This window comes from Tachysurus fulvidraco, chromosome 9, assembly GCF_022655615.1.
Source record: "Tachysurus fulvidraco isolate hzauxx_2018 chromosome 9, HZAU_PFXX_2.0, whole genome shotgun sequence".
Classification (NCBI taxonomy): domain Eukaryota; kingdom Metazoa; phylum Chordata; class Actinopteri; order Siluriformes; family Bagridae; genus Tachysurus; species Tachysurus fulvidraco.
Window position 1 is genome coordinate 9,722,186 of NC_062526.1, and position 26,552 is coordinate 9,748,737.

Sequence of the window (26,552 nt, forward strand, 5' to 3'; positions counted from 1 at the left end):
AGGTGTCGGCCCATGCCACTTACACCGGGCCAGCCCATTTCTCAGGTACCTCCCCTGCCGACCAGCCCTTTGTTCGGGCGGATCAGTCCACTCCATGCCGTGAATGTGCTGAATTGATTAGCCGGCACCGTATAATTGTCAAGCAAATCCCCCCTCCCTAATCATTTCCCATCCATTTGAAAAGGACAACGTGCATTCTCCTTTTTTCTCCACCTTCTATTTGAGCCATACTCATTCTCTCCCCTCTTTTCATGCCTCTTGGTGCTTGGTTTTACCCCTCAACCCCCACCCCCATCCCTTCCATTCCAAAACCCAAGCCACCCCCCATGCTGAAGAGAAAAAAAAAGAGTAGGAGGAGACGAATAAAAATAAGAACGGATCCTTCTACCCCGCCAGCACTCTGGCGAAGGATGAAAGGGGCCGGCGGGTGGACGTGTTCTAATCTGCCACCCTGGAGTGTGAGCGGCGAGTCGACCACAGCTCTTACCTGCCCACTCAGGGGAGAGTGAGGAGGAAGGGAGGGTACATAGGGGGAGCAAGGGATAAAGAGAGAAAAAGTGAAAGAGAGTTGTGGGGAAATTCTGGGGCTCAGGCGCCAGCTCCGGCTTCTCCTGCAGCTCGGCCCATTCAAACAGGAGGCTCAAAAGCAATGCTCAGGTCAAAAGTCTGTTGTATTTACTAATGCTGCTTACTGTCATTGACAGGGTAGCATTCAAGTGACCAAGTATTACAGATGAGGCCTTTTTCACCCACTGGAAAAATGAGTATATCCATATTTTAGAAAAAAGAATGATATTATAAAAGTTCTTTAAGTTTATCCTGAAATTATATTTTTATTTCATTTCAATTCTAGTATTTCTTTATAATTAATTAACCATGTCCCTTTGTTAATATTTTCCAAAATCCCTAAGTATTTATTGTACTTGAAACGACTCTATAACAACAACTGCTAATTCACAGAACCCTGTTTGAAAATCAAACTGTAGTCCATTTCATCATCAGTCCTTCTAACTCTGTGTTCATGAAGATCTCTTCTCATCTATCAAGTCTAATGGAGTCTCCTTGGGGAAAATGTTGGCGTTTCAGGGTCATAAGTATTGCGACCCCAGTTCATTTCCCTCATGACCAAACACAGTCAGGTCCACATGTTGCTAACTGGTTTAAACTAGCATGTTAAATCTGGACACAAGCATGACCACAGCTACTTATGGCTTGACCTGGATTATAGCCTCATTCATGTTGTCCATGTGCATAAAACTGTGGAAGGAATCGAGCAAAGAGGTTCATAAGCAGTAAAAACTTGAGTGACGGTTTGAAGTAATATCTTTTGAAAGGTGTATTTAGTCAAGAAATTTAGACTTTAATTATTAGATGATGAAAAAAGTTTATTGTAGTGTATATAACGTTTTTATATAACGGTCTAGTTTTTTGAATTTGGAAAGGATTTCATTTTTAAGGAAATGACAAACAGCGATATTTCATTTGTCAACCCACTGTCAAGTTTATTGCCTCAGTGGAAGTCTTCACAATGTAATCTTTTAATCACAGTTTATCACACTCAGTATGGCACTGCCTGTATAAAATGCAGCTATTTGTTCACTGATAATAACTGAGAAAATGTTTTTTTATTTTATGAGAAAATTATTATTATTTCTATAAAACATTTGTCTAAAGCGCTTAATGAGGCAGTATATGTCACTGCAAGAGCCAGTGTCAAAGGTCAAGTCAAGTAGTGACCGTTAAAATGGCTGATAATAGACTGGTCAAGCATGTCATGACTGTTGGGAATTCAGTGTCCTTTTATAAGCACACAGATCTTTACAAAAAAGTCCATATGGAGTTTAGCAGACCAGGATGTATGTTGGACATGGAAAAGGTTGAAGGTTAAGTGACCAGGCTTGTAAAGATAGACATAATCAATAAGATATGCAGGATTTACTGTAGTTCTGATTGAAAGTAACTCAAAAATAAGCTGTAATATATTTTTCAGGGTTAATTTATTGACTATACAAAATTCCAAGGCTGCATCATTAAAAAAATCATGGACATTTTTTCTGAAGTTCAGTAAGATCTCCTATTAACCTATAAACCACTTGACATGAACTTCAGCTGGCCGGTTGCAAGTTCCACATCCAACATGAATTTGAGGACTAACATTGTTCCATGATGGAATATAAATGCATTTAACTAAGGGCCCTTTATGTTTGGCCAGCCTGTGTTGACATTAAATAGCCCCATGGGACAGCGCTGAAAGGTCACTGACCTGCCTTGTCTTTACAACAAGCAGTCGTCTGGTATGTTTGTTCCCACAGTCCTCGGCTCTATTGTCCCATTCAGTCTTTTTGCTAAGCAAGACTAGTTTGACAGCTAACGGACAAATTATGTCTTGGAGAACCTACAAACATCTGCAGCCCCTGGGTTCCATTTGCATATTCGCCTATCAATTGGGGACAGCGTCACATTTACCCTAAGAGAAGGTATGGATAATGAGAAAGAAGGTAGAAATTTTCTGTGTGATCCAGTTGAAATAACTGAAGATTCTTTTGCAGTTTTATTGCTCTGAATGGGAGTTCAATACAGGTCAAGTTGAAGTATGAACGATATGAACTGATATATGAGTGAATCATATAGTGATAATAAATTGGGGAAATCTGATTCTGACCAACAGTTTTAGTCTTTAGTCTGTCCTTTTTTTGGCACTTAGATATCAGTGGATACTTCACATTAGGGCATAGTAGAGCCAGTTATGGAAAATGTATTGTGTGCTGCAAGTAGCCTCATATAAAGTTTTATTGCCCTATTGATGTTATTTTTATTGACCAAAATGGCATTGTGTGGCATTTAAACCATAAGTGGTCAAGCTGTAAGTTTTGCTCTGAGATGTCTGTAGCGGTGTTCTGGTAGTCAGATTCAAATGCGTTAGCTGCTGTCAATCTTCATTGGTATGATGGCCAGACAGGGCAATTATTTGCCTTGATTCACCAAGATAACTAAAAATGAACACATGTTATAAAAAATATGAAAATTTATTTAGCTAATTTTGCTTGGTTACATTTGATTACACATTACACCTTTTTTCACAATAGCCAAATAGGTCCAGGTTATAACCTAGTAAATGAAAGCGATGGTGGTGTACAGATTTTCAATTATAACTGTAATAATTCTTCTTCTTTACATAATTGCCCACTGACTTGCTCTTGGAAACTAAATGGCTGACTTTATTTTCACACTGTGCTCACAGCGGACCTCATCTCACAATCGTCAGAAGAGTCTTGCACTTTGGTAGCGAGAGAACAGATCAAATAAGTTCATAAAGAAGTATTTATTTTTGTATTCTGTACTCGAAAATCATTGGTGGGAATATTAGACTGAAGGGTGCTACTGCATACACTGCTCTGCTCAACCAATCAGTGTTTGCTTGATATGCACAGTGTGTAGCTAAGATTATGGAGATGTTGATGTTGCCTCCTCTGAGAACTTCCCTGAGAATGTGCTACTTACAGAAGTATTAAATGGCTTTAAATCCCAGAATAGCTCCAGGCAGAACTGGGAGTGGCTGAATTGACCAGGTCATTTTCCGGATTGCTGCCCTCCTAAAGGCCTAAAGGGGCTGATACCAGGGGAGGAGTTAGCCCTGATTTTTTCTGCCACATCAGCGTATTTGGGAGCACGCCAGGGTGTCGTTCACTGATGCTCACATAGGTGTCTGACTTCATATCTGTACGTAATGTGAGTGTGTACACTAGGGGGCAGTGTCACATATACCAAATCAGTTTTTACCAGAAACCAAAAGCCAAAAAAAAAAAAAGTGATCTATGACCCAAAAACCTGAAGATTTGTGGAAAAAAAGACAAATAATTGTGTTGGGGGAAAAATTAACATTTGGTGAACAATTATAAAACAAATCTATTGTCTGTTGTCACTTTTCTGAATGAATCAGTATCAAGAAAATCATTGCTTCAATATAAATAACAAAACATGAGATGTTAATAGCTATGCATATTGCTATGCCTTTCTACATTATAAATACATTTACTGGGAATCGCTTAGAGGAAAAAAGAAAATACAGTGTGCAATCACGTAGGTTGTTTCATTTGGCCTTTATAATGACTGCTATAACCAGTACAAAGCATTAGCATATACCACAATATATAGTAGTAATATATATATGTAGTTAATACAATAAGCCACTGTGTCCTGTCCTTGCACTGTTCATTTGATCATGTTTTATCGTCATATTTATATCATATATATTTTATTACAGACATCACTCAAAGAAACTAATAGCAAGTTTCTGTATTTTAGTTTCTGTTGCAGGCTATTATGTATACATTTCTTACAGGCTATTTAGTTATTAATTAAATATAAATCCTAACACTATGCTCTAGAAACATTTAAGAAATCCCCGAGGTAGAAATGTTAGCCTAGCACTGTCTGCATGGTGTGTGAATTCTGGCTCTGATAGATCCTCATCCTCAGCTACATCATTCAAGAATGTCATCGGTCTCCAATCATATGTGAGCACTTGCATGAAGCTCAATCTTGCATGAATGTAAAAACTAAATGTGCAGCTGGCTTGGGATCACAGTTATGATGCACACCTCTTCTCTCAACCAGATTCTCTGTGAACCTTTCTGGCAAGCATAATAAATAAATAAATAAATAAATAAATATTTCCCTTCCTATTCATATCTGTTATTGTATCTAACGATTTGTTCTTTATCTCTTTATTCTGACCCATGCATTTGTATTTGGTTATGTCCTTATCCCATACAATCAGCATTTGCCTGATGCCTGATTGACACACGGCACCACATACTGTATACACATGACATGCTGCTAGCTTTTGGAAGGACAGCACTTGAATCTTTCAGTATGCCTCTGCATGCACGCTTACCCATAAATCTCCTCACTGCATTGTGATGCAAATTTACAAATATGCTTTAACGCAGAAGTATAAACCAGACTTAAGATGTATGTATATTTTTGTTTTATTGAGAGAGAGAGAGAGAGAGAGAGAGAGAGAGAGAGAGAGAGAGAGAGAGAGAGAGAGAGAGAGAGAGAGAGAGAGAGAGAGAGAGAGAGAGAGAGAGAGAGAGACACCCTGGGCATATAGTGAAAAAAGAGAAGAATAGCTCTGATGATGCCATGGCCATGACAGGAGGTCACTGCAGCACTGATGTCATTACAGGATAGCAATGTTATTCTCTCCATTTTCCAAGAAACCAGTAGCACGACGGCACTAAGATTCATATTGTACCGAGAATGATTATTTGAATATTCTAAAAATATATCTATTAGGCAAAGCATGAACAAAGGTATATATATCATTGTAAGTAAGTTACAAATGCTACAGAGAAGCTTCCAATACATATTGCTTAAAAAAGATGTGCAGTAAAATTGGACAAATTATGCAATATTTCTAAAATATTGAATGAGAAAGATGAAAAAAGCAAAGGTTTACTGTTTATTGTTCTAACTTAAGAAACTATAAGATGTTATTAAAAAGGTGTAAAAATAAGGGGTCTGAATTGAATTTAACCTCTAGTGCAGTTTATTCATTTGTCTGAATAAATATGTCTGTAATCGCATAGACGTCACAGATGTGTCTTTTCTGCTGTAAGGTAACTGCCATAACTTTCATGACATTATATTTGACAAATACAACAAAAAATAAAAATAATGTAAATATAAAAAAGGATAAAGTACAATGGTGATTATTATCATTGAAAAGTCTATAATAACAGCATTGTGCATTTTGATTCTACTGATTATTAGCATATACCTAATAAATATATCCACTGCAATAAGGTTGTTGTATGATATGAAGTTATGTTTTTTTTTCCTTCAGCATCTGTGACGCCTTCTTTGTCAGCCATGTTCACATCTCTCCCTTTCACCTCCGTCGTCCCTCGCCAGGATTTATCTGTGTCCTCTAGTCATGATGACAGGGTAAATATTCATGCAGACGTCCAAGGTTCCACACACAATTACTGGCACGCTTCGCACAGTTTGCCCCGCCAGTTAAATTCTTAAAGGGATTATTTAGCAAGATGAATGGGGCCAAAGTACTGAAGGGCATCCCAGAGTTCTTCAAACAAAGCTTATGCTGTGATTGGCCTGGTGTGGATGAGGGGAAAATAATTCTGGGTCTAAAGCTAATTGAGACTCTGTTATTTTGGAGATTGGCACTGAAGTAGTCACGCTATATTCATTGACATTTTAGATGAGGTTGTTACCATAAAGCTGCTGTTCACCTAGATGAAGAAGTGAAAAATGGGTTATAGGATAATTTCCGTGGAAATTACTGAAATTTCTCGTTACTTTCAAACATAACTGGCTAAGGTTATTATTAGGCTTACTTGTTATTGCCAGTGCAAAACTAAAGGAGCAAATATTAGACATAAAACTTATCTTAGCTTATCAACTGTATTGCGTGTATGGGGAAGAGTGTAAATTTCATTTTTTGACCAAATTCTTTCTGCAATATAAATGGAATAATGTTAGAATTCTTTTATTACAGTCTAATGAATAGACAATGATCTCTCTCTCTCTCTCTCTCTCTCTCTCTCTCTCTCTCTCTCTCTCTCTCTCTCTCTCTCTCTCTCTCTCTCTCTCTCCATGAGGACTAAGGAAATCTTTTCAAACTGTAAGATTACCAACTTAAAACCATTAGTGTATTACAGTGTAGTTGTATATAGTCTCCATCACTCATGTCTGTAGTACTGGTGAGATTTGAGCACATACAGTGGTGTTTCTGTGGTTTTGATATGCATAATTACTGTATATGATTTGTTCTTGCATGCAAGGGTGCATATGTGTGATGAGTGTGTGTGTGTGTGTGTGTGTGTGTGTGTGTGTGTGTGTGTGTGTGTGTGTGTGTGTGTGTGTGTGTGTGTGTGTGTGTGTGTGTGTGTGTGCGTTGCACCAATGCTTTGTGTCATGCTGAGAGCTCCTCCTGAGAGCCACTGCGCCACACCAGGGTAGGTGCAGCTGCACTGGCTTTCATCTCCTCAGGGTCCTGGTGGGGGGCTGCAGTATTTATGTGTACGTGTGAGTTGAATGTGTGTATTTGTGAAAGCAACTGGGGGAAGTGTAGTGTTGTGTAGTGTAGTGTGGCCTATGGTTAGGACTTATTAAAAAATTCATTAATGTTGGAAAAAGACGATGGCAGACTTTCAGTACACACTGCTGTACTTTGATAATTAATCGGTGTTTCCTGGCTGCTTGCTATGAAGTGATGTAATAATCGTATTTCATATAATTTTTTATATTTTGTCTATTACACTCCCACTGTCCATCACCCACCGTGGGTCCCTTCTGAGTCGTGTTCAGGAGATGCAAAGCAACACAGAACTTTCTGCAGCAGCCGAAGGTTACAGTGCAATTTGCAAATCCTCCATACACCTTTTGCTTCTTTCAGCTGCAGCCTGAGGCTTGGCAGAACGTTTTAACTCCTGTGGTGTGCCCTCGAGGCAAGGGTTGCCTTCAAATTTGAGCATTCCATCTATTCCTGCCTTTGATTTGCTCATCCCAGGACACTTCACATCTTTGAACTCTCCTTATTTATTTCAGTGAGCACTGAGGCCTGGGAGTCCACCTGTTAAAGGTTTAAACGAAACTGGAAGACTGTAATAATATTTAATCCACCTTATATATTTTATAAATACTAATACTGTCAAGTGTTGGACTGGTGTCGGGTAATTTTATGGCTCTGAAGTTTAGGGTTCCAGCCTTGATATGTCTAAACTAGACCATCCTTGTGCGTTTAGTGAAGACTGTTTCTGAATATTACAGTCGGAGGTGTTAAAGTTAAAGGTCACTTCCTGTCACTGCATTCCTGATATATTCATAGAAACAGGATTACACTTGAACCTGGATATAAGCGATGACTCTCTGACAATAAAAAATGTCTTTATCTTTAGAGCAAGATGACATTTAGGCTCTTGTCTTGGGTATGAATAGCTTTAATAGCTTCTTCTTCTTCCACATGTTCCTTATATAGATGTGATATTAGAAATAACCAATTAAGGAACACTGGCATACCACTGATTCGTCAGTAGGAGGCCTCGTCACAACATCATCCAATCAGATGTGGTCTCATTTGGTCGGTGCATCAGCTGTTACATTTCCGAGCCTCAACCCGAAAACCTCCTTCCTCACTTGCCACTCATTCATACAGTAATCAGAGTTAATAAGTGACTCTGCACATGTAGAAAAGCTTATATTGCCTCTACAGTGCTTTGAATCAGCTTTGCCATGTTCGCCCCTTGGCCTTGTCAAACCTCGCCGGCCTTTCCTCTGAGTGAGTCCTCATTAGAAGAGGCTCCATTTTTATTTAGCTCTCTCTGAGAGACAGATCATTAGACAAGATCAGTAAACAACCATAGCAAAGCAAGTTTAAGCCAAGCACTTTACCCTTAGTGAATAAAGTTACAGAGAGGATGAGAGTCCAAAGCTGACAATTCAGCAGTAAACTCTGTGGAATGAAGAATGGTTGTTTTAGTTACCAATAAAGAATGATAAGGAATTCTCTTACTGGGGCTGTGATTGTTCTGCTGGTACAGTATGTTTTTTTTTAGGATAGTATTTTATGTTGAATTGGACAGATTGATATTTAGTCTTTTATATATTTCAGATAGATTATAGATGATAACAGTGCAGTGTTTTTTTTTTTTTTATATCTGAGAGCACAAAGAAAAAAAGAGTAGTTTTATTCCACATTATTAACATGAACATCTTATTACATTAGTATAATTTGGCAATGCAAAGTGCAATGAGATTTAATATTAAATGTGTAATATAACATCTAGAGAATAACTCAAAAACAAAATGTTGATTTTTTACAATACCTTTTACCTTTAAATATGATTAGGTATAAGTAGATGCTTTTATTTATTTGTCATATTTATTTACATATGTTCTTCTGGTATATACATACCTATGGACATACAGTATGATACAGAATAAACTAAGAACCTAATTTAATTATTATCAAATCTTCAGGAATCCAGAATACCACAAACGAGAAACAATTTTGGCATTTTGTAACAGAGAGAATTATTGTTTCTTTTTCTTTATTTAAAAAAAAGAGAGACATAGATACCGATATTAATTACTAATAAATGACTGAACCTTACAATGATTAATAAGAAAATTAGATTAGAGAAGAAACTTTAAAAAAAAAATTCCAGATTCCCAATTCCAATGACAAAAAATGTACAATAAATAAAATCTTTTTTATTTTTGTCTCAAATCTTTAAGAAACAGATTGTATAGAGAATTTATATGTATAATATTACCAGCAATCTGAGATTTTATAAAGTCAGATTATGGGAAAAAAATACCATTTTCATCAGTGCAATCTATTAACACGAATCTGCTTTCTTTAGCCTACTAATCTTAAATAAATAGAAAAGGATTTCACGGCATGGTCGTTAACAATACAACGCTATTCACACAACAGTAACCATTTCACAGCTGCACTAGAACTGATCTCTAAACTGAGAGGTCTCTGCCTTTTTCTGTTTGGAAAGCTTTTTATCCTCAAGCCATGCTGAAATTACCGAGGCCTCAGCAGGCCTTCTCGCTCCTTTCCTCTCAGGTAGAAAAAGGAACCACTCTCGCCTGGTCCTCCCTTTCTCTCTGCCTCTCGTGCTTTATTTAAAGTGAATGTGTAACTGAATATGAGATGGTCCGGGCGTCTTTCAAGGGCCAGGGCTAATGAGATGTTTTACCTTGAAATTAGAGCAAAGCCCCGTCGAGCTGAGCTAGTCTACCCAGCTCCCAATCAGGTACAGAAGTCAGGTTTGCTCCAAAAAAAAGAGAGAGAGGGAGGGTACGTGAAACAGTGAGCAGGTCTATTTGAGGAAGGTATAAAGCTATTAAAGAGAGCTGATTAGAACAGGGAGGCCATTTTAAGCTCTGTGTAGAAAATAATGTAGCATATAGTCTAACAATAACCGTCTTTTTTTTCCATATCAATACAAGCAGCCTACAATAAGGAGCCATGTGTGATGGTCACAGTAGGTTAAGGTTGATGCTATCATGTAGGAGGGCTATGTGGAATAAGTTTTGATGAGCAGGTAGTGTTAGCGATTAGCTCGAGTTAACATGCGAGAGCAAAGCCAAACGAAGATGGGGATGAAAAAAAAGACTAGAAAATTTGTGTCTAAGGGGGCCCGCTTTTAAATCAGAGGCCCCAGGATGGAAGCATGGAGGAGCATGCGAGTATATGGCCACTGTCATGTTAATGAAAGAGTCTCAGGCTGTGAATGGGGAGCCTCTAGTTATCTGCACGCTAATTAATGCATGCTATGGTGAGAGAGTTATATGCATAGTAATGATGGGAGAAATGGTGGCATTAGTGGTGTGGTGTGGGGGAGGGAGGTGCAGAACGCCTGTCCTGAATTTTAATTTTTTTATAACGTATATCTTGATTGCTTCACCTTTTAGCACTAATTTGTAACAACATACAGATGCTGTCTTACCGATCTGTGCATAATATACACTTATTGCTGACTGTCTTTCTTTAACTGTCATTTTTAAATGACAAAATAATGAGTTGCCATGATCGACAGAGATAATTTTTTTCCAGTCAAATAAATTTGACCACAATAAAGATTGTTGTCACACATCAGTCCTTCAGGTCGAAGCTCTCTATTCTCGGACACGCCTGATTATTATTAGAAACAAACCTTAAATCCTCATTTTTTCATGTCCGTCAAACCTCAGTCTCTTGTCTGTTTTATAAGTAAGCAGTTTAGTAATTGGCTCATCAAAATTACCTTAGAATTTGGTTTTAGTAGACCCTTTTGACCTTTTTTCGTCTGGCCCAGACGAAAGACCCCCTTTTCCCACACATGTCCATGCAGGCGAACCTGCATCAAGAGGCCCAGCATATGGCCTCAGGCTCTACCTATTGTCTGTCATCGGTATGAAGGACGTACCGTGATCATTGTGAGCATTGTGAGAGTGGAGAAGTGTGTCTGGAGGAACACACATGGACTGATCAGAGCTGATCCCTACAGTTATTATCACACTTTCCCACCCTGCCGTCCATTATGATTAATATTGTGTTTAAAAAAAAAAGAAAATGGAGTCATCATTGGTGTTTATAAATCTCAGGGTGTTTATCCGGGCCTGAAATCTTTGAGACACTTCAGAAAATATTTTAATAACAAGATGCTTGACAGCATTCATCTGAAAAGGATCATTTCTTGTTTAAATCTACATTTTAATACTGAAATTACTGTGCCTAAATGTCAGATTTCTGATTAAAAAGCAATTTAATTTAAACACACTTTGGATTTTACTATAACTCATGATTCACATCTGTGAATACTCAGATGAACCTGATTTAAAAAAATAAAATAAAATCACTATCAGTTTTTATATACCACTTAAAACTGCTTGTGTGTTTTATGAACCTCAGGTTGACAGAAAGCAAATAGAATGTACAGAGTCATTTGCAACTCAGAAAAGATAACGGTCTCAGGAGATATAGTTAAAATTAGGTTTCATCATTCCTACGGCCTGATCTAAAATTCTCCTTCATCACCTTTTTAGGACAAGGAGCAGCCGATGGCAGTATGTATTCTCACCTCAATTTGGTGAAAGTGACACTCTCTGGGTAACTTTCAAGGTGGAGACCTTGCAATTATGAAATCCGTTTCCTTATGTTGCCACGGTGAACATGCTTTATCCTGCATTACTGCTTCACATTTAAAAGCTTGTTTTTTTCCCCTGTGAATGAAATAAACTTTCAGATTTTTATATAAAAATATATATTTTTCTGCTTGTAAAGCAGAGATTAAAAAAAATCACAATGTTTGTGTTCTATCTATCTATCTATCTATCTATCTATCTATCTATCTATCTATCTATCTATCTATCTATCTATCTATCTATCTATCTATCTATCTAGATAAATGATAGATATTTATAGTGTTGCTGTAAGGAGGTTGTATAAGTGATTAGAAACTTTCCATATGATAACCATATTCCTCGTGCAGACAATTTACAGTGTAAAAAAGGTATTCTGTAACGTTTTGACTGTATTGTTTATTTTCCTCCGTATAAAATCTGTGCAATCACTAACTGGTCTTTTAATTATTTATCTACAATTATTTTGCTGTTACTGAAAGAGAGAAACAGAATAAGAGAATTAGTATTACTTCATAATTTTATTACAAGCTCCATCATTTGTCAAGGTGGAATTTATCTTTTGTTCGCTTCACTACTTATTTATATATTTATTTATTTTGCACACAAGGCTTCAGTTTGTATTTTTCTATTCATTTTCAGGAACCAAGAATATAAAGTTGTGGCAAAAAAGAGGGGTGTGTGTGTGCGTGTGTGTGTGTGTGTGTGAAATATTAATATGCTGTTTGTATATGATTCAAAAGAAAGAGGGAAAATGTCCAAATCGAGACGCCGCTTTTGCAGAAAAGGCTCCCAGGTTGCTGATGCCATTTTAATTAAACTGTTGCTAGGTAACAATGGCACGGCGTTTGCTAAATGGGCTCGCTTTAGTGAAATGAGGAGGAGGGCCCCCTGCATGAAGCATGCACATCTCGTGCCCTACAGAAAAGCATCTTTTCTTTACCTTACACAGACAGAGCCCCTCGCAGAGAGACATGCTAACACAAAACTCTTTCTTTTCCTTTATTTCTCTTTTTCTTATTCTTCCCCAGGACGGCATGCAGAGGCCACATCATGCCTTTCACCTTCAGCCCTGACTTATGGGGCCGCAGCTCCTGCAGCATGCCGGGATGCTACGCGACACACACGCAGTGCGCCTGGTCTCCAGGAGCAACATGAGCACCACAGCAAACAGCCAGGCTCGACACAGCCATGTCAATGAATGCGGAAGTAAATCTCAGAGCTGAGGCCGTGCTTTCAAGCAGCAGTGACTAAGGGTTTATTTCTTCTTCTTATACACACATTGTGGCAGTAATGTATGCGTCGGGAATACATCTCAGGTTCTTTCTAATTCTAATATCCCAGCTCTGTTCTCCTCAGATAATGACACAATTTACAGCCACATATTGTGAGATAAATGATGCTGGCTTTTCATAGCTAATGGGCATTTCCCTTTAACAAATAATAGCTAAGACCATAAAAAAAGAAAGAAATAAGAAAGGGAAAAAAACAAACAAACAAACAAAAAACAAAAAAAAAAAACAGGGGCTATATCTCAACTTGACTTTCCCTTACAGGAAGCATTGACACCAATTGAGAAATGGCTCAATTTTCGGATTATACTTGTGCTGATGTATCTTTGGGTAACGATAAAATTCCTCTTTTGTATGTATGTATGTATGTATATATATATATTTTTTTTACGAGGAGCACAAAATCATTCCTGTCATTTTTAACCTCGTGCAATTAGATTTTGGGAGAAGTCATATATTTTTGTGCAGGAAAGAAAAGTATTTTTCACACACACACACACACACACACACACACACACACACACACACACACACACACACACACACACACACACACACACACACACACACACACACACAGACCTTTTTTGTTAGTTTTATATATGAAAATTCTATATGGTATTCCAAGTAAATGTCCAGATATGAAATATTTTTATAGTTCAGAAGACATTTATTCCCAATTAGGATGTATAAAAATGCCCCCACACATTGCCTCTAACAGGACTGCTGGAATCTCGGTGTCCCTCGAGGCTTCCAATTGACTGGCTACTGACCCTTGCTGCCCTTGGACTGCTGGCCAAAGCTTAAATGAAAGACTCGAGGGACACTTAAAAGGTCACAGAGATTTCAATTAGCAAAGCTACAGAGGCTAGTACAGCATTAATTAGCCCCTTTTACCACTTTTATGACATAATCTCAGACATTATTGCAATGAAAAGACATAAGCATTTTAATAATAATTTCTATTAAGCATTTAAATTAAATTCTACATCATTATTTATACATTAACCTGCATATCAGAAGGAAAGTTATTCTTTCATTTTCTCAAATGTATAATTTCTCACCTAGGCTCTGTTTCTGGTTAAATATTGTTTTGATGTGGAAAAAAAATTCAAGACTCATCTGTGACATTGTCAAATAAAAGATTTTATTTAAATATCATAAAAAGATTCGAGCTCTTATTGAACCATCTGTAAATTCTCACTGTGATGAGAAAGAAAAAGAAAAAGAAATAGGGAAAAAAAAGAAAAGAAAAGAAATGATTGCTGTTTTATTTGTGATCCTGCCTCATACAGTTTTGATCACAAGGGGGCAGTGTAATCTGTTCAAAATCCTCCCTTCACTGTCTTTTGTCAGAGCAAATAAACTGTCATTTTTTTCTTGCAGCAGTTCACTTCCCCTTATTTTCAACAATTATATATGGCATGAAAAATTCACTGTCCAACTCAATATAATTAAATGACATAACACCACAGCAGCAGGCCAGTCATTTGGTTAGAGAAACTGCTGGAATATATTCTTTAGAGCATGCTCTAAGCCTTCAGTATTTTATCCAGGCTCTGTAGCAATGTTGTAATTTGGTGTAAAATATCATGTGTTGTGTTGGTATCATTTATACCACCATAAAAGCATAGCGTTAATGATACCAGTATATCAAATAACATATGAGGGTGAGGGTGGAGAAGTGTGGCATAAATTAGAAACGAGAAGATTTTTCCCCCCAGAGGAATCCAGACACTTAATCGTTAAGTGCTGCAATACTTTCTGGGAAAGAAATGTAGATTATGCTAAAAAAAAATGGGACACTTTATGACAGCTATCAATAAACAATACAAAATAAAATACAAGGCCTAAATTTGGGCTCACCCTCCTAATTTCATACCAATATTTTAGAATGTTATTTAAATTATCAATCAAATATTATATATTCCCTAATTTAGAAACAAGACTACCAGGCTGATGTTCCTGATAAGACTCAAGTGTACTTCCTGTATTCATTTAATACAAAGACAGAAAGGTGATGTCAACTTCCCAGTATTTATTTCCCGTCTTTCAACAGAAACAGCCCAATCATCCCAGCCCTAATCTAAGTCCTCATTATCTGCTGGAGACAATGAATAAGTGATTTAAAAGTGCCGTTTACCAAACTTTTTTGAATGCTTCTGTTAAATTGGGGTACTTGGGACCGATGGTCCTGAAAAGGCAGCACGGTAGGCTGCGGTGAAGATGGACGATGTGAATAGAGCCCTCTCAAAAGAACAAAAGACCCACTCTGACTGTTTGTTTTGGAATCTGTCTCGTTGATCCAAAGACTGAGAGTGAGGAGAGGCCCGATGTTCCAGGTCATATCAACAATAGTACAAAGGCATATCTTAAACGAGTACAGGAATGCTCTTCACTCTGTGGGGTCTGGGCTATTCTTTTACCTGTTACCTACAGTATCAATAACTGTTTCTATGAAATGCCACAATATATACACTTTGTTATCACTATATATATTATATATATATATATATATATATATATATATATATATATATATATATATATATATATATATATATTTTTTTTTTAATTAAACACATTACCTTGGTATTCATTCAAGAATGAATGCCACTAGTGATGACAAGGTATTCGTCAAAAAGTTTCACAAGCTAATAGGGGTTTTGTAGCTAGTTATCTAGCTAGTTATGGTGATTAGTTTGTGTCATGTTAGAATGTCATGAACAGTTTATGACTGGATATAGTGGCACATGCCAGATCCTTACTAAGGCAAATACTCAGTTCTGTTTCAGCCCTCATAACCAAGATAGTGTGAATGCTAGGATCATAATGCATGATGTATAACACAGTATTTACAATAAATACTGTCATCATGTTCTTTATTCTTGTTGGGTTATACGCATCCATTCCAGCCTCAGAAGCATCTGATGAAGTGTCTGGGTTAGCCTGCTAGCTGCTATGCAGCTCTGACAGGCTTTGAAAGAAGCCATCACTGCCACTCTAAAAATGGCAGCCCAAGTAAGTCTAGATAGTGCTGTGCAACTCACATCATCAAATACACCTTTTCACTATGGCTGTTGTGGCTGAAATCACTATTTCAGACAACCTAGTCTTTACTGATAGCTTTAATGGGAATTTGGACAGAACTCAATTCACCTGAGACTATTGCATGTGTTCTGGTTAACATGATGAATCATTGCCAGGTCAGATTCAGACAAACTGCCATGTGCGATGCTAGAGAGTGGCTAGTACTCATGACAGAGGCCTCGGTGATCAAGCTGGGCTGGCTGGAGCTATGGGCTCCAAGTCTGGACCCCGAAAGCCATGGATGGAATTAAGCGCTTGTATCCGTTTCAAAAATCCAAACATTGGCTTGTTGCTGATGTGTACTGGGGAGTGATGTGGTGCCACACAGAAAGAGAGGAAGACAGAAACAAAATCAGTTGTAATTAACGTACATTTGGCCCTCAATGCTTTACAGGTACTGAGACATCATCACAATTTTCTATGATCAGACAATCAGCTATAGTCAACCATCTGGGTAACACAAGGACAAATGGCTGTCTGCACCTGGAATAGAAAATCTTCAATCTCCTAAGGTAAGACCATCTGAGAATTACTGCTAACTCATCTGCCAAGATTAGCTTCACTAAGGGATCTTTATAATGGCTAAGGTGTCTGTACTCAGAAGTTGTTGCCCAGATCTGGGACAGGTTTGGAAATGCACAGTTGGAAAACCACAAATCTCCAAAGTCAAGCGTAACAACCCAGTGGGAAATGATGTGCTTCCTATGCTTTTTCTTATTATCCTATGCTTTTTCTATACACCTTCACTCTTCTAACACAGATCCTTGCACAGTATTTAGCAGCGAGTCTGCATTGTCCGGTCTGTGGTCGTGAGATGGCTTTCCACCATTACTTTTGCAAGAGGGTGGAAAATCCAAGAGTGTTCCACAATGAGCAGATCTGCTTTCCAAAATGCACAGCAAGATTTGGGTGGTGGGTATGGAGCTTCAGAAATGCATAACTGTCATTCATTTCAAAAAGTGTTGGGAGTTGCATTCTTTGGATATAAGCTTACCTTCATGCATTGGTGTCAAAATGACTCTGTGATGCCCAAGATCATAATCACCCCACATTAAAAATCAAGTTAATCTTTTAATGAAGCTGAGGATGTAGCACATTCCTTACTGTACCAGGAGTGCAGCCTTCAGACTGATCTGATTCTCGAACTAACAGTATATTTGACATTGAGAAAAGTCAAAAAGACGCCCTTTGTTTAGGCGGAGGCTGGCATCCTGGGTGGTGAATGTAATGACCATGGCCTTTAGAAAGAAGGCCAAGGAGCATCATCCCCTCATGGTTATTATTTGGAGATGTGCTGTTTAACGAAGTCCATGCTGCTGCTACCTGGATGTCTTTAAGACCAACATTCCACCTCCCAGTGGTGCGAGTGCCCGAGGTCATCTCTAAACATTTTTTTTGTGTTCTTGCAAGGTGAGTGCTGTTCTTCACAACATTGTTGGCATAAACTATGTGTTTCATATCTCCCATGCAGGAGCAGTGGAAAAAAACAAGTTACATATGTAGCTTTGGTTCTATGAATACTGGATAACAGCCAGGTTTTCCTGTCAAGCAAACAGAGCGGCTGCCTTAATGCCAGCAACATTTATTGCAAATTAGATGTCATGTGTCAATGTGTGACTATGTTGAGATCTTGGCATAAGTGTGCAGGCACACAAGGTATCCAGGTGTTTCACACTGCTCCTGACTGTTACCTGAGGTACAGTTAAATATGTAACTAGGGAAAAGAAAAAAACTGCTGTATTCCTGTGTGTGCATGTGTGTGTGTGTGTGCGCGCGCAAAACACATAAATCCAAATTCAGAAAATGTGCAAAGAATAAAAATTCAAATCAAAGAAATACAACATAAGTGAAAAAGAAAAAAAAAGACAGATTTTCCCTCAACATTCATTTATTAAACACAAACTAACAAAAAAATAATAAATAAAACAGTAGAACAGCCATACGTAAAACATAATTAAGACAAACAAGGCCATTCTGGCTTGTGGATTTCAAGAAGTGTCCCAGCTTCATCTCCACTAGAATTCAATGGAGAAAAGAAAGAAAGAAAAAGAAAGAAAGAAAAAGAAAGAAAGAAAGAAAGAAAGAAAGAAAGACAGAAGGAAAGAAATGAAAGAAAAAGTATAGGGATTTTACAAATGATTTGTCAAATTTGCCTTTGTGAAATCCTAACAGAGCAATTATTACCCGAAGATTATATGTTATTTGGCATTAGGTTTGAAATGTTTAAAGACACATAGCTATAATGTAAAAGAGGTATTTAGTTAATGATAAACTGATTCCTTCTGCTCTTGGTCACTCTTCAACTACTTGAAATTAGAAGTGCTAGAAAAGAATAAAAGGTAAGAATCTGAGAACTTGGCAAAGTCAGTAGTTTCTTACTAGCAAGTGATACAGAGCTTTGAAAAGGCTCCCAAATGCTCCACTGACACAGGATATTATGAGTGATTAGGTGTCGATTGTGCAAAGTATATTTCAGCCAAAATTCGTAATTATTGGAACACTGTTACTGTCTAATTCCTCTGTGTAATACTGACCCAAAGGCATGTTATCACAGTTAACAGAATGCCTTCTGAATGTTATACCGCTGCATTGTAAATAACTGATTTGGTCAGCAATGCTAACCATAGCGGTCACTGGTTTGGCCAAGCTGAAAATTTGTATGTGAACCAGAAAAAAAAATTAAAAATGAACAAATGAAAAGTGATAAATGTTATGCATCAAAACTGCAGGACTGATACATTCATATTGTGCACACTCTCCAAAATGCAAAATGGAGAGCGAGGATAAGACTGAATTTACAACTCATAAAAAGAGTTAAAATGGTATTTTACAAAAGACACAATTACAAATCAAACTGATATGTGTATCTGGGATCTGTTCTAATGAGCTGTAGTACAATCCCTATGTTTTTTACTGACCAATCCTTTTAGATACACAAACCACGCCAAACTCTCCTTGTATTAACAAGCCACGAGGATTCGTCCCCTATTGCTTGTACGCTGCAGAGAACATTTGAGTGTGAATACTTACATTTCACAGCAGGCCACATGTCTTGAGAATGGACACAAGCAGTTACGCTCATAACAGATTAGAGCTTACACGCATCCTTGGCACCTTAATATAAAGCTAAAACGGAAATCAATCCAAATACTAGAGCCGTGACAGCAAATCAATAAGCATGACATGGTAGCATGTGCGGTGCACTCGCAGGCTCTGTTTGATCAAGCTGGACCCTAGATTCAAAGCAAAACGTTTGACCAGTTAACAAAAAAATAGAGGCAGGAGCAGAGCGGAGGCCAGTGCTTTAGATCGTTTCCAAAGATCGCTCCTTTCTTGTTCAAAATGCCCTTTTATAGATTTATGCCTGCGAGCGCCAGGGGTCAGCTGCAGCCTGCAGGCATTGATGTCTTTATTCTAACACTTGCCTGTTCTCACACACACTTGCACACACACTCACACATACAGTTATATTAGCTCAGTCTTTGTACAGTTACACAAACTCAGACAGGAAGGTCTATTAAGCACCTGCCTGGCAGTAAAGATAAAAACAACCCCCACATTTAATTAATACCCCCCCAAGCCCCCTGCCCTCTTCCAGGTGCTATTCACAGCCCCAGTGCTATTCTTTGCTGTAATACAACACTTGTTATTTAAGAATTATATAACACTGGGGGTGTCCACCTCCCCTACAGCAGAGTCAGGTTTCAGAGGTGAAAGTGGAAAAAAAATGACTTAAAATCACATTTAAAAACTCCGCGCTTTTTTTTTTTTTGCATATCATCTATCATCCATTTAGAACTCTAAAAAAATCAGTATCTCAAATAAGCAATGCACTTCAAAATTCTCAGTGTGTTTAAAAAAAAAAAAAAAAAAAAAAGGCCCATAAAAATGTATCCATCTGCATATTCATGGATGTCCTGCATTGTTAACTCAGCACACACACCCCCGGTCCAGGAGACAATCCTCCATTCACTATACCTCACTTTAGAGATCAAATCATTATTACTATATTATTATTAGCATTATTGTTCACTATGGTTGACTGAATGTGAAAAAAGGACATTAGCGTCCATAAAGGAAGCCCGTAAGAGAGATATGGTTGTGAAATAAAGGGATGGAGTTTCACGGCCTTTGGCTGTACAGTCCTCTCTGCTAGCACTGGCCCTCAGTTACCCTGTCGCTATGCAGCCATCAGGTACTGGTGGTAAAAGAGGCCAAAGAGAGACGTGGAGAACAAACAGGCCGCAATCCACCAGGTGAGGAAGGAGAGGATGCCTCGGAAAAGCAAAGGCGTGAAAACAGTCCTCAGTCCTCCCAAAGCCACAGAGAGCTGTGCCACTGTTTGTGGTGTCTGAGCTTCTGCTTGTCCTGTTGTGTCCAGGAGAGAGTCTTCATTCCCTTCAGCGTAAATGCCCCAAGAATGACCACCTGACATGCATCAGGAAAGATTCAGAAAAAAGCATAAGACGTTTAGGAGTAGACAATAAGATGGTTGATAACAGTTTCACAATGCTGTCAAGTCCAAAGTTACTAGCACACTGGAGTCTTCTAAGGAAACCAGGCTTTGGGGTCATGACATGTGCAGGTAGACTACATACTTCCCCACCACCACCACCACCACCACACCCACCGTGACAGAGGACAAAGGGATTTTACATGTTGGCAACCTTATATTAATGCCCCAGGGATAATAAAATGGTTCCTGCATTTAAAAAAAAGAAGTTTTTTAGCTTTGCAATATTTAAGTATGGTCAAAAATATATAATATTTCTCAATTTCAGACTATAACAAAACAAATGGAATGCAATTTACTGTCAAGTTAAGGTACAAACATGGTACTGATATTGTATTTTAACGATTGTTACTATTTGAAATGCCTTTCAAACATTTTTGTGTACGATATATCATCCGATTATATTTTATTATACAGTGGGACCCTGTATCCGCAGGAGGGATGTGTTTCAAGCCCTCCAGCACATGCCTGAATCCACAGATAACAGCAAACACTAAACGCTGTATGCACTTCATGACAAAAATAGTAGCACAATTTCCTTTTTCTTTTAACAAAAGATTTGTGCTTACCATACATCTGAGCAACCTCTTTTTTTTTTCATAATAAATCAAGAATGTTCACCTTTTCATGTACAGGAAACACTTTACCACCTCTGTTTGTTACAAGTGATTTGCCAGCTTTGCTACTCTTGCACTTTGGGGCCATTATCATGCAAAATAAGGTTTAGTTACACTTTCACAATCCTGTGAGATTTAATCTGATAGTGATTTCAGACACTACGTGTCTAACAATTAGGTGGTACATATAGCATGGATACACTGGACGTTACTCAGAACGGTGCACGATTTAAATTACGAATGTTTACAGTAATTCTGGAATGAATTATTACATACATACTGTGGCCAACTAGGGTTAAATGAAATCACAGTAACTGAAACAGAAGATATAAGGAGTGGAGTGTACTACAGTAAAACTATTATATAAACCTTTTCTCTGTTCAGTTAAATTTAAAACAAAGCTTTTCTCGATTTTGAAACTATTTCAAGCATTTACTTCTAACATAAATGCAACTGTGTTAATACAAACACCTGTAAGCTTGAAAGTAATTATTTAAATGAAGAACACTTCTAATTTTCCTGCATGTTGTATAAAGAGAAGCTAATTAGGAAAATTATAATACGAGGAAGTATGAAAAGGTACAGCTCACAGCTATCTGTAGCCAGGAAGCCAAAAGAGCACATGCGGCTATTCTCTTTGGGTTGGACAGAAGAAATGGGTCTCCTGTTAATTTTAGGGACATTATCCAGTTGTGGGGGTCTCTGAGCTTATATGAAGAGTCAACTGATTTGAACCACAGCATGAGCAGCAGTTTGAAAAGAAACGTGCTGGACTTCACCCTTGTTGGTAGCTTTTAAATTTGAAAGAACTATCTAGATGGTGGGAATCAGGAATGATACAAATTAGTAGAATAATTAGGTGAAAACCAGAAAAATGCCAAATAGTTTTCCAGCTATTTCAGAGGCAGCATTTAATCACCATATGTGATATTCTTTTTTCAATTCAATTCAATTCAAGTTTATTTGTATAGCGCTTTTTACAATAGACATTGTCTCAAAGCAGCTTTACAGAGCATAAACATAGAGCAGAAGAAGGACATAATTAATGATAAAGGAAATAACGAATAATATTTTTATACGATTATTTTTGACCATTCTTTTCAAGGTTGCAAATAATTCTGGCTAAAATAATAATGATTATTTTAAAAGCCCCAGCAAGCTAACATTAATAATGTTTAGACAAAAATAATGTATCTAATGACCAAAATATATTTTTTATATATATACTTAAATAGATTATAATATACGACTATTTAGTGAGTCCTTGTTCTAAAATCAACACAAAACCTGATGACACCCTCAGAGTATACTGCGGTCTTCATGTCATACTGGCCAAGCTTACTGTGACCTCCACCAGCAATGCTGCAGAAAAACAGCACACCCGATCTGCTCACCTAATGTTTTTAGCAGCAAAGTTGTATGCAGCAGCATCACCAGTGGCGCCACATACTGCAGAGCGATCACACATAAGTAGTAAAAGACACGAGCCACCTGGCAGAAAAAAAAGAACATATTTGCAGTTAAAAACAGTTCCTTCGCACAAATCCACTTCAGAAAACAAGCTACTTCAGGGCAAGAAGGGTTCATCAAACAGACTTAGAGAAACTGTTCCCTGTGACTTTAGCTAGGGGGAAGGACTGAAAACGTATAAATTCTGAGAAAGGCTGAAACGCCACCATGCCTCCACAGCCATTTATGAGCCTTGCACATCAAAAAGGCTCTTTCCCTTGGCTCGAGTTCTGGAGTGCTAGAGGTTTTGATCTTAACTAAAGCTCCACTAAACCCAAATAGCAGGCCCATTTCAGGTGGCAACAATCTGGCTTGGTCCTTTTCCATTTGAACACATTTTCATCAATGAAGCGCACCGCTAAGCTAATGCAACGATCTTTAGGTGATGGAGGAGGTAAGCATCTTGACACATTCATACACCTGCATCCGGCAGAGACGATGATTCATTCATCTCGCCAGTCAACATGGCACAGAAGAATGATTCATCCACTCAGATAATGTCATGAGGACTTTCTATTGGAACAAGCCACCGGGATAATTTTAACTCGACCGATCCGGACGATTTTATAAAATTTAATTTAATCTCAAGAGAATAAAATGAAAGTCCTTAAAAGAGCCATGCAGAAAATCAGACGACGCACCATTTTCTGAAGCTCCACTGTGCTGATGCGTCCTGCTTCCTTCTTCATCTGCTCGACACCCTTCTGAGCCAGGTTGAGGTAGGCCTGTAGGTGGTGGCGCATCATGGCCAGCCTCAGCGCGCACAGCAGCAGAATGGCCCACAGGCGCAGCGTGTCGTACGTCTTTTCTGACATCCTGAGAGAAGCAAGTGAAGACAGACAGTAGGGGTGTTTCTTAATATATCACTGCAACAGCATACAGTAATAACCGCTTATGCCTGTAACAACCAGAAACTGGTACAAAGCAATTTTATTTTTTTTTGTTATTTAGTGAACAGAATCCAGTTTTTCATATTAACCTTTATTAAGCATAATCACTTGAGTGTTCAGATTTGATGCCGTCTCATAAAAATAACACATAATACACATTTATTTATTTATTTATTTATTTATTGGTAGCCTAGTCCACATTAAATTGAGTTTACCACAGCGTTAACACACACTCACACAAAAAAATTATGTTGGACATGAGCACAGTGTCTGTTCAGTGGTATTTCCACCACGTTCATATGATTTGACAATATGAACATGAACACACTCTTTGCACTCATTGTCTAGCACGTATCCCAGTGTCACGTGTATACTACACAAAGCAGTCAAACATGGAATTATATAATAATAATAATAATAATAATAATAATAATAATAATAATAATAATAATAATAATAAAACACGGAATCATCACTGGAGTAAGCTTCACTGATGCAGGACAACAGAAATACTTTTTCCTCATACCTCATTCCCAATACTGTTTCCACAAAACACGTGATGTCTCAGATATATTGACTCTGAAGAGTGGATTTGAAAAGATGTGGAAATATTTTATTAATGTGGACTAGACCTAATTATTGCTGTTTGTTTAGTTTTGCACCATTGTCTCTGTGAAACTGGTGCATGAATATCAGAGCTGTTATATATATATATATATACACATACATAATTGCTCTCATTCTCTCACACATGCACATATCTTGTTCTTCAAAGCATTAAAGAACGACCGAATGTTTAACATGGGGAAAAAAACTTACAAAGGCACACTTTCTTTCCCCAGTGTAGGATTCATTATATAATCCTTGGTTATAGGCTTCACCCACAAGAGTACCATTATAAGAGGAGCCAAGAAGTTGATATGCAGCAATGTCCTGTAAGACAAGAAAGAAAGAATTATTTAAATACATATGATTATTTGGAATAAAAGCAGGTCTGGTTAAAAAAAGGTGAAGGTTATGGAGTAGCTCAAACTTTGGCCAAGAGCAGTGTTCGTGATGTTTAAAAGGACAGGGAATAGATTGGGATGTAATACAAACTGCAGACAGCAGAGAATCTAAGTGCTGGAGTGAAATGGGAGCTGGTCACACTGAAGTGGATTAGCAAGTGGTAGTGTGTGTCTCCTGATCCCTCCCATCACACCTGGCTGTGGTCCCTTACATAATCTAATACGGAGTCCATCTGTAATAATATTTATCTGCTGACTATATAAAGCTATGTCATGTTCTGGTTGTGCATGTTGAATTATGTGCAAATGGACAGGTGGTTCTTCTGGATATAACATGATCCAGTTGTGCATGTGGCTATAACAGTGGGGAGCATCACAGGCTCTGTCTCAGTTAAACACATATATAGGCAGTCCTTCAATTTACCAGATAACTAAATAACTGGTTGTTCAGTGCTAAAAGTTTTGTCTTAGAGACCAGATGATTACAAGGTTAAAACCAAAGATGTGTAAAGAGATACGTTTAATTAACATGCCATTAACATTTCCACCAAAGAAGCTTACGTTTACACTACATAATAAGTATTTAGATTACACATCAGATATAGTACATCTAATAACACTAATACACTTATATTACTAATGTAGGATTCTTTGGACACTCACTGTGTGAATTTGCTGAGGTTTAGGGTCAGGGCATCAAGATGCATCTGGGCCAATCGCAGCCCGGGGAAGGTAAGGAACGCTCCAATCAGAGAGCAGAGAAGAGCCAGAATCAGCTTAAAGGTTAGCTTGGATATGGGGCCCCTACACAAAAAGGCATCAAGATAGAAAGCAATGGCTGTTCAGAGCAGGGTTACACATACACACACACACACACACACACAATCTCAAAACAGACACACACACAGACAGACGCAGAGAGACGCAGACAGACACACACACATGCCCTATTATAATTATTACTCACTGGGACTGCAGGCCTTGGGTCTCCAGAAACTGAACAGCACTTTCAGAAAAATTAGCAAAACCTGCAAACAAGGAAAATCCATGATTTTTTTTTCATAGGTAAAAAAAATATATATTTAAAATAAGTGCCACTTCTTTTAAGAAAATGTTTTAAAAAAAAAAGCTAAACAAATAATCAATAGCACTGACTGGTAAGTAGATGGTATAAAAACTCACACACACTATATATAAGTGCCAAATACAGTGCCTTGCAAAAGTATTCATACTGAACTTTTCACATTTTGACACGTTACAACCACAAACAAAAATGTATTTTATTAGGATTTTATGTGATAGACCAACACAAATTGGCACATAATTGTGAAGTGGAAGGAAAATGATAAATGGTGTCCAAATGTTTTTTACAAATAAATATCTGAAAAGTTCATTCACAGATGTGCATTTGTTTTCAGCCCACTGAGTCAATACTTTGTAGAACCACCTTTTGCTGCAACTGCAGCTGCAAGTCTTTTGGGGTAGAGAGTGAAATTTTTGCCCATTCTTCTTTGCAAAATAGCTTAAGCTCAGTCAGATTGGATGGCGAGCGTCTGTGAACAGCGATTTTCAAGTCTCGCCACTGATTCTCAATTGGATTTAGGTCTGGACTTTGGGCCATTCTAACACATGAATATGCTTTGATCTAAACCAATCCATTGTAGCTCTTGCTGTATGTTTAGGGTCATTTTCTTGGTGGAAGGTGAACCTCTGCCCCAGTCTCAAGTCTTTTGCAGACTCTAACAAGTTTTCATCTAAGATTGCCCTGTATTTGGCTCCATCCATCTTCCCATCAACTCTGACCAGCTTCCTTGTCCCTGCTAAAAAAAAAAGCATCCCCACAACATGATGCTGCCAGCACCATGTTTCACGGTGGGAATGGTGTGTTCAGTGTAATGTGCAGTGTTTGGTTTCCACCACACAAAAAAACGTATTGAATTTTGGCCAAAAAAAATAAATAATTTTGGTCT

The 26,552-nt window shown here is 37.9% G+C and overlaps 1 protein-coding gene across 5 annotated transcripts in view; it reads right to left on the reverse strand.

Moving 5' to 3' along the window:
• Positions 1-17,916: 17,916 nt before the first annotated feature.
• Positions 17,917-26,552, reverse strand: part of tmem161b (transmembrane protein 161B) — a 29,690-nt gene continuing 21,054 nt past the window's right edge. For 4 of the 5 annotated variants that reach the window (XM_027138520.2, XM_047818750.1, XM_027138523.2 and 1 more), the window contains 6 exons: positions 25,550-25,610; positions 25,246-25,386; positions 24,395-24,508; positions 23,327-23,501; positions 22,571-22,667; positions 17,917-20,474 (listed from right to left, as the gene is read on the reverse strand). In XM_027138520.2, coding sequence (XP_026994321.2) covers positions 20,227-20,474; positions 22,571-22,667; positions 23,327-23,501; positions 24,395-24,508; positions 25,246-25,386; positions 25,550-25,610 — 836 coding nt within the window. In that variant the 3' untranslated portion in view covers positions 17,917-20,226. The remainder of the gene's footprint in view (positions 20,475-22,570; positions 22,668-23,326; positions 23,502-24,394; positions 24,509-25,245; positions 25,387-25,549; positions 25,611-26,552) is intronic. The other variant, XM_047818751.1, reaches the window with a different exon arrangement.